At 45.4% G+C, this 15,882-nt stretch overlaps 1 protein-coding gene across 47 annotated transcripts in view; it reads left to right on the top strand.

Annotated features, from left to right (window-relative positions):
• Positions 1-15,882, top strand: part of LOC138748415 (uncharacterized) — a 213,260-nt gene that overhangs the window by 20,630 nt on the left and 176,748 nt on the right. For 6 of the 47 annotated variants that reach the window (XR_011348024.1, XR_011348025.1, XR_011348018.1 and 3 more), the window contains one exon: positions 15,130-15,273. The exons of 32 other annotated variants lie outside the window; for them this stretch is intronic. Coding sequence is in view for 1 of the 15 variants with exons in the window: in XM_069908592.1 (XP_069764693.1) it covers positions 2,882-2,935 (54 nt within the window). In the remaining 14 variants the exon portion in view is untranslated. Of the gene's footprint in view, positions 1-2,881; positions 3,541-5,867; positions 5,945-15,129; positions 15,274-15,882 lie in introns of those variants that run through there. 9 more of the 47 variants (XR_011348019.1, XR_011348020.1, XR_011348017.1 and 6 more) reach the window with 2 other exon arrangements.

The raw sequence follows: 15,882 nt of genomic DNA, 5'->3' as shown, positions 1-15,882 counted from the left end.
AGATTTGGGCCACTCTCAAAGCAGTGAGGATGCTAGGCCTTGGTGATCCCCAATGGTTCCAGAAAATAATTGGAGTCGGCCAGTGGATCTCCCAGGAGCTGGCTGCATCTCTCCCGTCTTGTGCGCTACAACCAGTGATCAACACTGTAGGATATTGCCCTGTGGAAAGGGAGCATCTTCCTTTCAAAGGGACTGGAGGGAATTTGTGCATTCGGACAGCAAGGAAGGCCTAGATAAATATGGGCGTTCTTTTTTTTGTTTTTTTTTACACCATAAACCACATTGATCAAGATGCATACATTTTAAATATGGGCGTTCTCTTGGAGAAGTGAATCCCTGAGCAAATGGGTGAGAATATCATCGTGTGGGTTGTCAGCAAGAGTTGCCCATCTATTGCTAGAGTTTCATATCTAGTGTTCGATTGAGGCTTTTGCATTCCACGTTGTTCAGTCTCATCCACCCATTTCCCACCCCGTCAGGATCCAGTCATGGAAGTGCTCTGTCAATTGGGCTGTGGTGATCCACTTTACCTCCTGAATGTTTGGAAGGGGAGAGAAAGTGCTGTAAGAGGAGCTGTCCAGCAACTGGGACCACACACACCTCTTGGGAGGGAGTTTGGGGGAAAGGGGTTCCTTGGAATTTGGTGAAGCAGAGCATTTGGGAACGCAAAATCTGAAGGGGTGACTAATTCCTTGGGACGGGAAGATTTGAGCAGATGAGGATTGGGAGGGTTTGAAGGACCAATCATGCGGAGAGATGCGAGAGGCTAGAGGAAGATTTACTGAGAGGATCAAGTAAAGTTTGGAGAGAGGAAATTAAGTGGGAAAAGAAGGAATTTAGCTGATGGGGTTGGGGAGAAGTCCAGTAAATTCAGGAGCTGGAAGTCTGAAAAGAAAGCACTGGAGTCCTCCAAGTCGGGCACCATTTGAGGAGTGCAGCGGTTAACATTTCAACAACTGGTCATCGGAACTTCGAAAGTCTTTGAAGACAGGATGGATGGAACATGATTTGTCTCATCGTGAGGCTAAAGTTATCACGAAGATGAGTTTGAGGTCATGTGGCTGATAGGGTGGGTCGCTTTTGTTCATTTCCTCTCTATCAAGTGAGTGTTTGGAGTGGAAAATTAATCAGGAGTAGGACTGTATATCATGGGTTAAGGTGTGTGAGTTGAGAGGGAAATCTACTAAATCCAGGGGTGACGCAGCGTTGTTTCCACAAATGGTGGGATTTGAAAGGAAGTTGGAAGGCTGCAATGTACCCAGCTAGAAGCTTGTGATGGGCCCTCCAAGGTATGGCAGGTGGTGAGCATTGGGGAGCTCCAAGTGGTCCTTGCAATGGGGACCTGAGCTCCTCAATGTTTAGTGGGGGGGGGGGGGGTAAGAGAAATGAAATCAGCACGTTAATTGGAAGTAAAATTCAATCACTGGTCCTCTTCGAAAGGCTGTTGGGATCCTTGGATCTTGGGGGTAGGGGCGGGGGGGGAGAAAGTTGAGAATTTCACCTCTCAGTGCATGCTCATTTCCAGAGCTCTGTCCTTCCTTACTGCAGAAGGAATAGGGGATGAGAGTGAAGGAGTGTGGACCAATGAGATGCAGTCAGAGGTCTGCCATCCACAGGATGCCGAGCTGGTTCAGAAAGGAGAGCGATACTGTGACAGTAATTGTGCAATGTGTTCTCACATCCATCTTGCTCATTGTCTTGACTGCTGGAAATTTGTCCCCACAGTCGCATCGTCCATGCCCGATGGATCCTACCCCTCCCTGCAGCTTGTAATAAAATTCTCGACCACGTATCTCTCTGTTCAGCTGCTCGTGTTTCTATTAATGCAATTCCATTACAACATTAGAAAATTGGATGAATTTAATGATCAACTAGTAATCTTGGGTGGGGAAGAGAAAGATGGCAGTGCTCACGGCAGAAAGTTAATTAGAATGTGTGCAAATGTCCAAAATATTTAACAAATATTTGAGCCAGGAGGTGTGGAGGGAAAGCAGTTGGTTTTGAGGTCATGCTCTGAATGCATAATGTTCCTGGCTCTAACATTATCAGAGTAAATATGGGGTGGCTGTGTGCCTGGAGGATTCTGTTCATTCACTAGGCCCTTCAAAACTGCTGTTAATGGGGAAATTTGCCTGGTTAGTGCCCCAGTTGCATGGCAGCTAGAAAGGGTCTGATCTGGTCAACCCTGTTGGAATTCAACCGGGTCCCTGAGGTAGTCTGGGAACACTGTTAAACTTAACTAGGTAAAGTCCACAGGCGATTTGAAAACTAAAATGGCCGACCCGCTCATTCCAGTGACGTCCGAGCTTGCGTGTGTCACTGGGCAGCCAGCACCTGAACATCGGGCAGTACTTCCAGTGAGTACGTGATGTCATTGTGGGGGCGGGGATTCCCCCTTAAATTGCCAGGTTAGTGATTTATTGGGTTTATCCCCTCATTTTAAAAGGTGCTTCCAACACCTTTGCCCCAGTCATTGGACCCAGGTTCCAGGAGGGCTGCCCAGGGGCTGCAGTTTGAGGCTAGCATATACCAAGAATACCCAGCACCATCTCTAATGGTTTTGAGGCATAACAATTGGGTTGTATGCAACATCACGCCAAATATGAAGATGACCCAGAGATGACCATCTTGGTAGAAATGTTTGCTTGTGGGTTAAATGGAAAAGCAATCACTTTTTTCGGGGGGGGGGGGGGTTATACTTTTGCTTCTGGCTCTTTTCAAGGACAAGGAGTGTAGCGGCAGATATTGGTGCTGGGAAACTTGCCCTGGGTGAAAATCATGGGTTGATCTTAAATTGGTGGCATGGAATTCTGTAGATTCTGGAAGAAGAGGCCAAGTCAATGCTTGTGATGAAACATTAATTCTGTTTCTGTCTCCACAGACACTGCCTGAGCTGCTGAGTCTTAAATTCATTAGTCTAACTGCGGAATCTTAAACCTGTTCGGATTGCTACTGAAGTCGGTGCCAGGAAGGAGTTAAAGCTGCTCAGTTTGACAGCGTTGAATCGGGCCATTGGCCCAACTCGTCCACGTTGCCCCAAGTGGCCTTCCCAAAGTCCACCCAGTTGTTGGAAATGACATGGAAGAATACATGGGGGGGGGGGGGGGATTAGAGGCAGAGCATGAACTAGTTTTGAGTACAAATTGGGCAACGGTGAGTGGGCTAATGAGTAAAGGCTTCATTCAGCATGTTGAGAGAGGATTGGCGAGTTATTAGAGCAGGGGAACAGTCCAACTCCATGTTCTAAAACCTGCCTCTCAGGGTTCCTTCAAATCTCTCCCTGCTCAACTAAAACTTTACACCCTCCACTTCTGGACGCCCTGATTCTGAGGGTGCAAAGAGCCTGGCCATCCACCTTGTCTCCAAGCCTCGGGATTTTATTTAACATCGCTTCTCTGTGCCATAGAAAGCTGTCCCTGCTTAAGCAGATTCGAGTCCTCTGGACCTGACAACACCCTTTGGAGAGCCAACAATCAGATGTTAAAATGTGGAGTAAACAACATGAACCTCTGGCATCAATAAATTGCAAATGAAACCTTGTCATGGGACTGGAATGGTTGATCTCTGATGCTCAGCTGCCTTTGTGTGTCCTCCTGATCAGCTTCCCCCCCCCCCCCCACCTTGTCAAAATGACCAGGGCAGTCACTTCCTTGTATTCTCTTGAATTGGGCTGTTTGCCTCAGCTTGGTAATCAGAGGGGGGGGAAAAATCTGATATAGGAGACTGTATGACCACTCAAAAAAAAATCTGCTCCTGAGACTAATTAGTTTTTAAAGCACAGCTCAGGGCCTGTGGACTCTTCAGGAGCTTAAATGCCCCCGAATCTGCTGAGGTTGAATGCGTATTTAATATGCAAGAGTGCTTGAGGAACTCGGCAGGTCCTGCAGCCTATCCAGGGGGCAGGGACATGCAACCAAAGTTTTGGGCCTGAGCCCTTTGTCAAGGTATGAGCGAAAAAGCAGGCAGGCATATGAATTAAAAAGGGGGGGTAGAAGAGGAGGGAAGAAAGGGCAGCAGAAGTAGCACAGGCCATGAGGCCACAGGGTGACTGGAGGGAAAAGCTGAGAATTTGTCTGGTTGATGGGGATAGAGAGCTGTGAATGGGAATTTTTCAGGTCAAGAAGCCATGACGAAGCATTGCTTAGCTGGTTGCTGTTCCGCGATAGTGTTGATTTATATGAGTAAAAAATATTTTGAATTGGCTGCATAGTGTTTGCCTTCGTGGGCTGAGCACTTTGTGGAGTTAGCTTGCAGTTGAGCTGCATTTTGTTTTGAGGGAAATCGGTGAGCTTGTCAGTGCTTGCCGTCCTTTACTTTTGGATTTGCAAGTGGGGAAGTCTTCAGATAGTGACTGCAGAAGTGTGTGTGGGGTGGGTGGTGGGGGGGGGGGGGTGGGGAGAGAATCTCCAAAAAGCAGTATTCCTTGATTGTTGTAGGTGGTCCTTGGTAAGTAAAGGAATACTTATTGTGGTTTGTGGGTGAAGAGGACAGGAGTCACTGGGTGAAAGGGTTGAACTCTGGGGTGGGGTTAGTGAGGGAGGAGATGCTGCAATATCTGTTCATTGTCGCAAGAGGATGTCTGTTGTCTGGCTTGCTGCTGACCTCCAGTGGTAAACTACTGCTGCTGCAGGCTGGATGGGCAATGTCTCAACAATCTGTCCGCTCCTGGTGGTCACTAAAATATGTTGTATCCACAATGAGTCAGAAGTGAGCTTTGTTTACCTTTTCAGTTTTATTTTAAGTGCTTTCCTAATTTCAAATAAATGTGATCCAGGAAGACATTTACATTATTGGTTAGAACAAAATTTTTTCGATTCCATATTGGATGCAAGTTTATTATTCTACACTGTGGCTTCACAAGTCCAGATCTTGCGGGGATGTTGAGATCAGGGCAAGAAATGACGAGATCCCTGGGTGCCACCAGCTGGTGGAAGCTATCGAAGAGGTGGTGCACCTGGTAGCCAGGAGGGCTGATATGATGACCTTCCAACTTCTGCCTGCCTTGAGGCAAATTATCACCAGCTGCCCTTTACAGTGAGAGAAAGAAGCAAAAAAAAAGACCCTTCAGAGACACGGAGTGTCTGGATTTGCCTCCTGCGCTCCCGCAGCCTCTCAAACAGATTCTGTTCAATTCACTGGCAATCCGTGCTCCAGATCTAAACCTGTCATCAGGATGGCTCTGTGAGCCCTTCATGCCCTCAGCAGCCTCTTGAATCCGGATCTGATATCTGACTCCCTTGAACCATTCTCTCGCAGCCCCTGTGGGTCCCTCAGCCATTAAGCTCCTGCACATGTCAAAGGAGTTGATGTAAAGTTGTATGTTTGGTTGTTTTTTATTTCTTGGGTTGTTGTGTCAGTCTCTGTCCATACAGCCCACGGTTTGAACTGCTGTTCAAGGGTTAGTATGGGACTGTTGGGTTGAATCTCTTTCTGTTTGGGTTGGGAAAAAGTCCCAACGTAATTGGGGGTTTGAGGGAGAATGGAGGCGGAGGGGAGGAGTGGGGTGATGTTTCCTGAAGTTTCTTGCCTTGTAAATCAGATCCAGACAGACTGTATTTGGAGCTTCAGTTTGTATTTTTGTAAGCAATAAAAAAAATCGAAGTTGTACCATGAAAACCACTGGGATTTGCCCTCATTTGTTTCCACAATGAGCTGGAACCTTCAATCATCAATAACTTCATTTGTATGGGTTAATGACATTGACACTAACATTATTGTCAAACCTTTAACATACTTCAAGATCTATTTGTCTTCTGCATAAGATTTTTTTTCTGATGGAGGTTTTTGTGAAACACTCCATGAGACCATGTGCTGGCAGCCACGGGGCCAGTGGGCTGTGTTGTGACCAATCTCTCTCTCTCTCTCAGCTGGGAGCAGTGGGAGGAAGTGAAAGCTTGCCTGGCCTTGTGATATAATTGGCAACTCTCGTGAGCACAGGATCTTGGTGAGTTGACTTAAAGGACCATTTCCTGGAAGAAATAAATCCTAAGTTTTGGAATGAAATTATTCAGTGGCTAAATGAAGGAGAATTGGCTTCTGTAATGGCAACAGGAAGACGTATCTCAAGCTTCCTCTTGAGAATAAAACAGTCTTGAACAAAAAGAACATGATCCATGTCATGTTTCTTTTTTAAAAAAAAAAATTTCACACAAACAGCGCGGTAAGAGGCCCTGTCAGCTCATGAGCCCATGCCACCTAAGGAACTTGCAACTCCCATACATTTTGAACGGTGGGTGGAAACTGGAGCACCCAAATGAAACCCACGGAGACATGGGGAGAATGTACAAACTCCTTATGGCACCGAATTCTAACTCCGGCTGTAACAGTGTTGCACTAACTGCCACCCAATTTATAATCGTCTCCTCTTTGCTGGATGCACTCTTGGAAGCTCCTTTTAGGTTTATGGAAATGCTGTTAATAAGCGGAACTTTAAGTTGCAAATTCTCCACGAGATCTAGGTCACCAGTTACTCTTGTCGGTAGCTTGTTGACTGAACACATTATATACTACAAACCCTCTAACTCCCACAGTTACCTGGACAACACTTGCTCGCACCCTGTCCCCTGCAAGGACTCCATCCTCTTCTCTCAAATTATCTGTCTCTGCCACATCTGTTCCCAAGATGAGGTCTTCCAGTCCAGAGCTTCTGAAATGTCTGCCGCCTTCCACAAATGTGGCTTCTCCTCCACCACCATCAACCCAGCCCTCACCTGCATCGACACCATTTCCTGCTCCTCTGCCATGACCCCCTTTGTCCCCAAACACAACAAACATAGAATCCCCCTCATCTTTGTCTACCAGCCTCTGCATCCAAAGCATTATCTGGCACTTACTACAGGATCCCACCATCAGACACATTTTTCCATCTCCTCCCCTCTCGGTCCCTACGGGACCGCACCCTCTTTTCATTCTTGTGCACTCATACCTCCTCCCAGCAACTTCCTCTATGCTCACAGGAGGTGCAACATTTCCAAACCTCCTCCCTCACTGGTCCAGGGCCTCAAACAGGTCTTTAAAGTGAAGCAACATTTGAGTATCCACAGGACTGATTTACTGCATCCGGTGCACCTTTTGTGGCTTCTCGACATTGGCAAGACCGGTCACAGATTGAGAGATCGCTTTGCTCAGCACCTCTATTCCATCCACCACACCAGAGACCTCCCCGTAGCTAACGATTTCAGTTCTGAGTCACATTCCACACTTGTGTCTGTCCATGGCCTCGTGAATAATCTCACCCAGACCACCTGCATATTGGAGGAACAGCCCCTAATTTTCCATCTGGGCACTCTCCAGCCAGATGGCATGAAGATCAACCTCTGCTTACTGCTAAACTTGCTCGTCTTTCCCTTTCCAGCTCTCCCCTCCCTCCTCTATACCAATCCTCCTGATCGCGACTGGGTGTTGTGTATTTTAATCTTTGCTACACTGTTTAACCTGCTGAACTTCTCCAGTGTTTTGGTTCTACCTGAAGACATTGACACAGGCGATTACTCGTTGAGCTTGCGGCTGGTTTGAGTGAGGTGGTGGTTTTCCCTTGAGTGCACAGTGAAAAGGGGAGATCAGACTTTGCCTCCACTTGTATCTGTCCAGAGGAGTGGAGGCTTGGGCTCCTTTTCCAGCTGGATTTGTGGTTGTAGAGTGCATTGAATCTTCACCCCACAGAATCCAAAATGGATGGATTATTTACTTTGAGACACTCAGAGCTCAGATTTATTGTCAGTTATATAGTGACACCACATGCAACCCTGGGAATTATCACCCATTGGCAGTGTAAAATAAAACTGACTCAATGTCCACATGTAAACAAATAAAGAAGTGTTAACAAACTGAGCAATACAGAGCTGGTCAAAACAATGTGGAAAAATAAGAGGCCTTAAATACACCTTTGAAGGAGTTTGTTGCTGATGGGGGAGGGTCTGTTCCTGAACATGGTCGATGTGAGTCCTTTGGCACCGACACCTCTTTCCTCATGGCAGCAGCGAGAACAGTTTATTTTCATTTGTGGCGGGTGTGTGCTTCCTTCAGGGTACATGTTCCTCCCACAAGGTTAGGAATCTCCGAACAGTGGGCCGAGCAATCCAGGTGGCTAGTGTGAATGAGCTTGGATTTGCAGCATTCAGCGCCTTCTGGAAGCTTTTCTATTGGTTGCGCTGAGCTCTTGATGGAGCAGGCACATTGGAAATTTTCCTACCTTGCCAGGAAGATCTGTGAAATGAATAAAATTGAAGATCCTTGCTAAGGCTTTGATCGTGGACCAGATGGTCTCTGGGATTGGTGCATGTGGGTGGGGTCAGCAGAAATGTGCTGGCCAAATGGTCTGTTTCTTTGCTGTGAGACTGACCCCACTAGTGTACATGTTTGTCGGACCTTGCCGCTCGCTTACTAACGGTGTGGCTGCTGACCTTGTTCAGCTGAAGTGTACTGTGTATTTTTGAGAGGGGACCTGAGCGGAGTGCCACGATTCTGTGGCGGTGGCAATGCGATCAGCTCTCCAACAGGAATTCAAATGTGGATCTGAAAGCAAGGTTGTGCTTTCTGACATCTCCAGTGGTGGTGCTGATCATGTGGCCAGCAATCGGGAGCACGCAAAGGTAACAGCATTTCCCAGCACTGCATCCCGCGCCCCACTGCGGTAGTCCAACTTTCTTTCCACTTGCATTCCACCTTAACTAATCCCAATGCCATAGGTGCTCTGTGATTGTAAAGGATTAATTAAGATGGCATGTGAGTGGGAAGAAAACCACTGTTTTAATCGTACCTAATTGACACGTTATGTGCTCTGTTTCATAACTCCAAAGGAAATGGGCCAGTGACCATTTTTCTCAAGCAAAATATTTCTGTAACAATTGGGTCTAGAGCAGTGGTTCTCAATCATTTTCCCCACTCGCATATCTCTTAAGAAATCCCTTATTGATCACAGAGCCCTGATGAATTGGGATTGCCTAAGGTGTTATGTGAGTGGAAATAAAACGTTTGAAAACCACCGAGTTAAAACCTCTGCTTTCTCCAAACTTGATGTTGGATCGTCTCGCAAATTGCCCGCCGCTGTATGATACAATGGAAGAAGTCTTCAGCACTGGGCCAAAGAAAATCAAGGTCATTCCTGCAGGCATAAACCAGGCACTCCCAGTGCTAGGCAAGGTCAGTTATAGAATCCTGTGCCTCTCGGAGGCAGTGACGTTTAAAAGTTCTCAATTTGCAAATGTGTTGAATTTGTTACAAATTCCACGTTGTCTTAACTGCTTTTTATTGAGGGGAGGCTTAAAAAAAAACTGGAAAATGTTTGCTCCTGTTTGAAGTGAAGGGAGGAATGTTTGGGGGGGGGGGTGTCAGACACAATTTTTTTTTCTCCCCCAGAGTTGTGGCTCCCTGGGGTGGTGTCGACTGGGACAATAGGGCCATTTAAGATACTTTTAGATGGCCAAATGAATGAAATAAAAATAGAGGGTTATGAGATGTGGGGTAGTTTTTGGGTAAGTATGTATAGGCCAGCACAACATTATGGGCTGAAGGGCCTGGCCTGTGCTGTAGTATTCGACGTACTACAAATCTAATGCATTAATGCTGGTACTGCATTGTTGCTCCCGTGTTTGAGTACTAAATTATAATTAGATGGATTGTTACCTGTGCAAAATATTTCCAAGAGAAATCCGCAAGAACGCTTGCTGTTTGAGCACATGTCATCCTTGCTCAGAATAATTAAATTAAATATCACACTTTTTATTTCAACGCCTTTGTGTGCAATCCTTTTGAGCTGCTGCAGAGTTGAGCTTCAAGTCGAACAGCTCTGGGGTGCAGTTCCCTTCCTTCTATCTGATTATTAAATCTTGTGTCGAGTTTTTGTTGGGTGTCCAGGAGTATGCAGTCACATGAGTTTCTTGGCTGTTCGCTGGAAACTCTGATGAGAATTTTGAGTTATTTGGAGCTGGCAGTTCAAATTGTCGCACAGCGACTGACCAACCTTCAAATAAAGTCCAGGATGGTCGCGTTTACGAGGCGAGGGGAAAAGATGAGTGGAGAGGAGATGTCGTAGGTAAGATTTTGCACAGTGATGGGGGCGTGGACTGCATTGCCAGGGTGATGGTGGAGGCTGGTACAATAGGGAGATTCAGAAGTCTCCCGATGGGCACAGGGATGTAAGGGTTATGATGTATGGAAAAAGTGGATTGTTGTGGAGTTGGTTTACCTATCTAGCACAGCATGGGTTGACAGGCTTATATTGGTGTAAGAATCTATCCATTGCCTCCCTATATAAATTCTCACGTGTGGCTGTCATTTAGTCAACCTATCAGCAAGCCACTTAGTTATGACACAGTGCAGGAAAGAAAGTATCCCCTCTACCTCCTCTCTCACTATCATTTGGGGCCCCAAAGAGTCCTACCAAATGAACCCACTTGTGCAGCTGCAGGGGGGGGATTAACTGCACCCGGTGCTCCCATTGTCATCTCTATATCGGAGAGACTGGGCGATCGCTTCGTTGAGCACCTCAGCTCTGTCCGCTGCAATAGAGTGGTTCCTCCACTTGCCACCCATTTCAATTCCCTGACCCATTCCCTCTGACAGCTGTCCATGGTCTCGAGCACTACCAATCTGAGACCACCCACAAATTGGAAGAACAAAACTTCCAACTTCTGTTTGGGCACCCTCCAACCGGATGGCATAGACCTCTCCAGTTTCCTTCTATTTCTCCTTCCGCCCAGCTGTCTGTCTCTTATCTATCTCCTTCCTCAGGAGCAAAATCCATTCTCGTCTCCTATCGGCACCTTTTGTTGGACTGGACTTCTCTCCCTGCCAGTCTTGTTATTCTCTGGGTCTCCTGTTTTTGCTTCTTCCTTGAAGAAGGGCTGTGTCCAAAACATCGGTATTATATTTTTACTTCTTTTGGACGCTGCTCCAACATTTGTGTGTTTTTACAACAATCAGTGTTTGCAGGACTTAGGTGCTTCTTTCAGAAGAGAGACTGTACATAAAGGCCTTGCCAACCTTGTCCATATCATCGCACAATCTACATTTACAACTGTGTGGCCAGATCTACCTGGTCAAAAATTCTAGTTTCCTATGTGCCAAGTTTGATTGTCCAACCTCTTCAGCTCTCCTTGAGTGACTGGAAGAGGCAAAGAATCTCACTGGGTGTGTAGCAAGGCAGCGAGATTGTTTTATTGTCTTTGCCCTTTGAAAACCAAAGCCAACCTGAAAAACTATAAAAATTGAACAGTAATTCCAGCTATGATGAATGGTTTCTGTGGACCATTGCTGCAGGGTGCTTTTATTGTGGTTTTGCTAACATTTGTCTTCCGTTCACGTTCTGATGGATGGGTGGTGCTGTAGGTCAGTGAGACGGGCTTCTCGCTCCTTGGAATTTGTTAATAGGATCTCTAGCTTGAGCCTTATTGATTTTTTTTTTAATAGCTCATGAAAGTCTTGGGCCAAACATTTGGTGCCGAGCCAAGGGAGGGAGAACTCTTACCATGTAAAAAAAAAAAGTTGGAATGGAGAGTTACTGTTTAATGGCTGCCTCCTTCAAATAGGTTTATTCACCGTGACCATGTTGAAGTCCAGAGTCCAGTCCAGTTTATCATCTGATTGTAGAAGTACAACCCAACGAAAGTGTCCTCTGGTCCTCGGTGCAAACCACGCAGACTCACAACCAGACATAACACATACAAACGAATAATTTGTATGCGGGACAAGTATTCATCTATACAAATAAATATTTTTCCATGAACAATAGTGTTTCGGATGGTTAGTGTGAGCAGTTCCTTTTGGTCAATCAACATTAGGATGGAGATGAGGAGGAACTGCATTTCCCAGGGGGTTGGGAATCTATAGAATTTGTTGCTTTTTGAAGCAGTGGAGATGATCTTAGTAAATTTATTTAAGAGCAGGTTGGATTGTTTTTTGTACATGGTAAGGGAATTGAGGGATATTTGTGGGGTGGTGGTGTAAGGCAGGTAGGTGGAGATGAGCCGATCATCAGGCTGGATGGCCAACTCCTGTTCTTGTATTTTTTTGTTTTTCTGTTTGGATCAATGATTCAGAGCCTGTCAATTACTTGGCTATTGTGCTCACATTTCCATCCTGTATTTTTAGCAGCTGTACCAAAGGAGATAAGCATGGTTATCCTGTCTTTCTGGGAAACTGCCATAATATTACAAGTTCAAAAGCTTAAAAATAACCTCCTTTCCCTTTCTTCAATTGTAGGAAATGGGTCGGCCACTTTGTTTTGTAAGGTTATTTTTGATAATCCTCTTAAACTAGTTTGTACCCAATGTTTGCCATTGGCAGTCATGTAACACCTGCTCAAAACAATTAATATGTAATACGAGTTTCTTTTTTGGAATTTAGCACTTCGAGGAAGCTTTCCAACAAATTTTTAAATGGCCCTGCGCATAAAACTAAGATTGATATTTAAATTGTGGCTTTTGGGTTCGGTGTCTTTGCACCCAGTGAGACTTGGTTATTTCCACTTCAAAGCTGAAATGCTGGAGGAATTCCGTCTCGCGGCGAACGTAGGAGGTCACGATACATTACCGATGTTTTGACTCGGGACTGAACTGTTGGTAATGCATCGCGACCTCCTATAGATGCTGCGAGATCCGCTGGCACTTCTGTGTCTCGACTCTGACTTTGGTGTTTCTCTCTCCACTTTCCATTCCTTGTGCTGCCTGCAACATTGAAACCTTGCTGATTGTGGGAGAGAGGCAAAGCAAAACATGCAGATGCTGAAAATCTGAAGTAAAACCAGAAAAGATTGGGTGTTCATTAGATCAGGCAGCATCTATTGAGTTATTTCTTTTGTTCTGATGAGCAGGCATCAGGGGAATCGTATAAATCTCTCGGAATAGATGGTGCCTGATTTGAGTTTAATTTGCAAACTTTTGTTTATCCACTGCACCTTTCAACCATCATGTTTCACAATCTTTATCATAATTGTTCTGTTCTAATTGGTTTCCAATTGATGGGACTATCAATCCAATCCTTCCTCAATTAAAATTGAACTTAATCTTGGACAACTGATACTTTCATTTATATTTAAAAAAAACCCTTGTCTGTTTTTTGACCTCATCTTGTACCCAGCACACGCTCTGTTCTCGCTGCTGCCATCAAGAAAGAGGTATCGGTGCCACAAGACTCGCACCCACCAGGTTTAGGAACAGCTGCTCTCCCTCCACCATCAGACTCCTCAACATCAAACCCACTCAGGCACTCATTTAAGGACACTTGTGCATTTTCAGTTTTTTTTCTCACTGTAGAGTACAGCCAGTTTCTTTGCCTTGTGTACACTTGGATGTTGAGTTCACTTTTTTTGCACCACTGGTAAGTGGTAATTCTGCCTCGCCAGCGTGGAAAGAGTCTCAGGGTTGTATGTGATGTCATGCATGTACTCTGAGATTTCAGATTTATTGTCAATAAGCAGTTGACCATTCAAGACTCGACATGACAAATGGTTTCTTCAAGTAGGTGGTGGATCTTTTTATCTAGCTAAGAACAGTTGAGGCTCAAGTGAGCACGTTCAAGGCATGTCGGAGTATTTTTGGATATTGATGGATGTAAGGTTTGTGCAGGAAATTAATGTACCAAGGACTGAAATAGCCTGTTCCTGCGCACAATCGTTAATTCTACTGAGGCGCTGATTATAATCTCCACTTGGGGCTAAACAGTGTTTAATGCAGGAAAAACTGCTGTCTAGTAATTTCAATAAATGTGATTCCATTATATTTGAGGGACAATACTAAAGTGCTCCAGACAGAGGCTTAGCTTTTGTGGAAGGGAAGCCATTCTCTACCTGCTCCTTTTTTGGTCTCACCCCACTGGATTCTTCAGGGACGGGGGAAAATAAATTGTAATCTGACCCATGAATAGGACTGAAGGCAGCTTGCTGGGGTAGACCATTTGAGACGTTCAGCATTTGGATTTGAGACTTTTGCCTTGATCTTGGTCCTAAGTATCTGACCTTTGTATCTCGAGGCATTATCCCCATGTTTTTGGCCCCTCGTCTGCTGTCCAAAATGTGAATCTCTCCTAAACATCTTGATGGTGCGGTCCTCCCTTCTTATTGAATTCGCTCCCTGGAAGACTGGGCTCTCTGCACAGCTACCTCACTTGCCTCACTTGCAGGAAAATTATATCGTTTTGGCCAGGTGCTAGTTCTTGCTAATTACATGAAGGGTGTGGTGGGAGGGAAGAAGGGGAGTAGCTATGGGTTATCCTTTTAATTGACAGTCTTCCCAGGAGATTGGTCTCTGATCGTAGTGCTATTTATTAATCTGAGCAACAGAGGAAGGCAAACCAAGTCACTGATGCAGAAGCACATGCCTAGTCTCAGATGTGCATCTCCTGAGGGCCTGGATGGAGAACTGGCCGACAACTGCTTCAAAATCATTTGTTGCCTGGGACCCTCCATGAAACATAACTGAATCAACTTGAGTTGCAATAATTTGGGGCGAGATAGAGGGCAGGGTTTGGAAAGAAGCTGAAAGTACTCAGCCGATGGGGGGTGTTTCTGTGGAGAGCAAAAGAACGAACACTTCCGATTCCTGACCATGTGATTTCTTGATAAAATGCATTTAATCTCTTTGCCTCTTGATCTGCAATGTCAGTCGACATTTTCTTTCAAACTTCGGTACAATTCTTACTGTGTCATTTCCTGGCTTGGTTTGTGACCTATCCTGTTGTTTTTTTTAAAAAAACACACAATGCTGGGGAACTCAGCAGGTCAGACAACCTGCATTATGCAAAGATAAAGACACACAACCAATGTTTCAAGCTTGAGCCCTTCATTATACCTTGGCAAAGGACTTGAGCTTGAAACATTGGTTGTGTGTCTTTATCTTTGCATAATGCAGGTTGTCTGACCTGCTGAGTTCCCCAGCTTTGTGTTTTTACTTGTTTTCTCATTGTTCTATGTTTTTTTACATCCACCTTGTCTAATCCACTCCTGTGTCTAACCCTAATGGGTAACCATCTTAAATCTTTCCCTGACCAGACCACCATGCGGTCTAGACTTTGTTTCTGACTGCTACACCTCAGGGTGTGGCCTTGGAATAAAATCCGAAAGACATGTGCTGCATTTGCATTTGTATGGTGAAACAGGATGGTGTTGACTGGATTTTTCTTTCTTTTTACAAGAATGAAAGTTCAATTTTAATCGAGAAGGAGTCGAAGTGAAGCCAAATGAAGGGGTTGGAAATCGAGGAACATGAATTTAATCCATAAACACAATTAGCTTTGGTTCTTGCAGTCAACAATAAAGAGGAGCTTCTTTTGCCAAAATCCTGCTGCATTGTTCTTTGTGTTTAAAATGTACAAGCCCTGACAAAACAATTCAATGTGTGAGTAGGTGTGGAGCATTTACTTGAAAAATAACATGGATTTGATGACTTGAGGCACCCAGCATTAACAGTTGGGGATGTTTATATACAGGGCAAAGAGTGTTGAAAGGCTTCAGAAATGTTCTGGTTCAGCCTGTATGTTTTGAGAGTTGTGTGTGATTGCTGTGTTGTGATGAATGATGGGAGCGTGTGGTCATGATCATATTGAGGTCAGTGTGATGGACTCTGCTGCCAAGTGTTGCTGGGTGATTCCGGGGATTGGGAGCTGTTGTGGTTGTCACACAGACAGGAGATGAAGGATGGCAGTGGATGAGCAGAGGGAGCTCAGAGAGTAGAGGCAAGGTGAGATGTTGGGAGGGCCTGTGTACAAAGGTCCCACCACCAGATGCATCTTTTGCGCTCTCCCTTCGGCAGGGACTCTTCCCTCATCCACTTGTCCCTCCTCACAGATTGCTCCCAACGTCAGTGATCATCTCCTCCCTCTCTGCCATCTGAGGCACCAAACTGCCCTTTCAAGTGTGGTCATCTACTTCATCCAGTGGTGCTGGTT

This window comes from Narcine bancroftii, chromosome 13, assembly GCF_036971445.1.
Source record: "Narcine bancroftii isolate sNarBan1 chromosome 13, sNarBan1.hap1, whole genome shotgun sequence".
Lineage (NCBI taxonomy): Eukaryota > Metazoa > Chordata > Chondrichthyes > Torpediniformes > Narcinidae > Narcine > Narcine bancroftii.
This window is presented reverse-complemented; position numbering and strand designations above follow the sequence as displayed.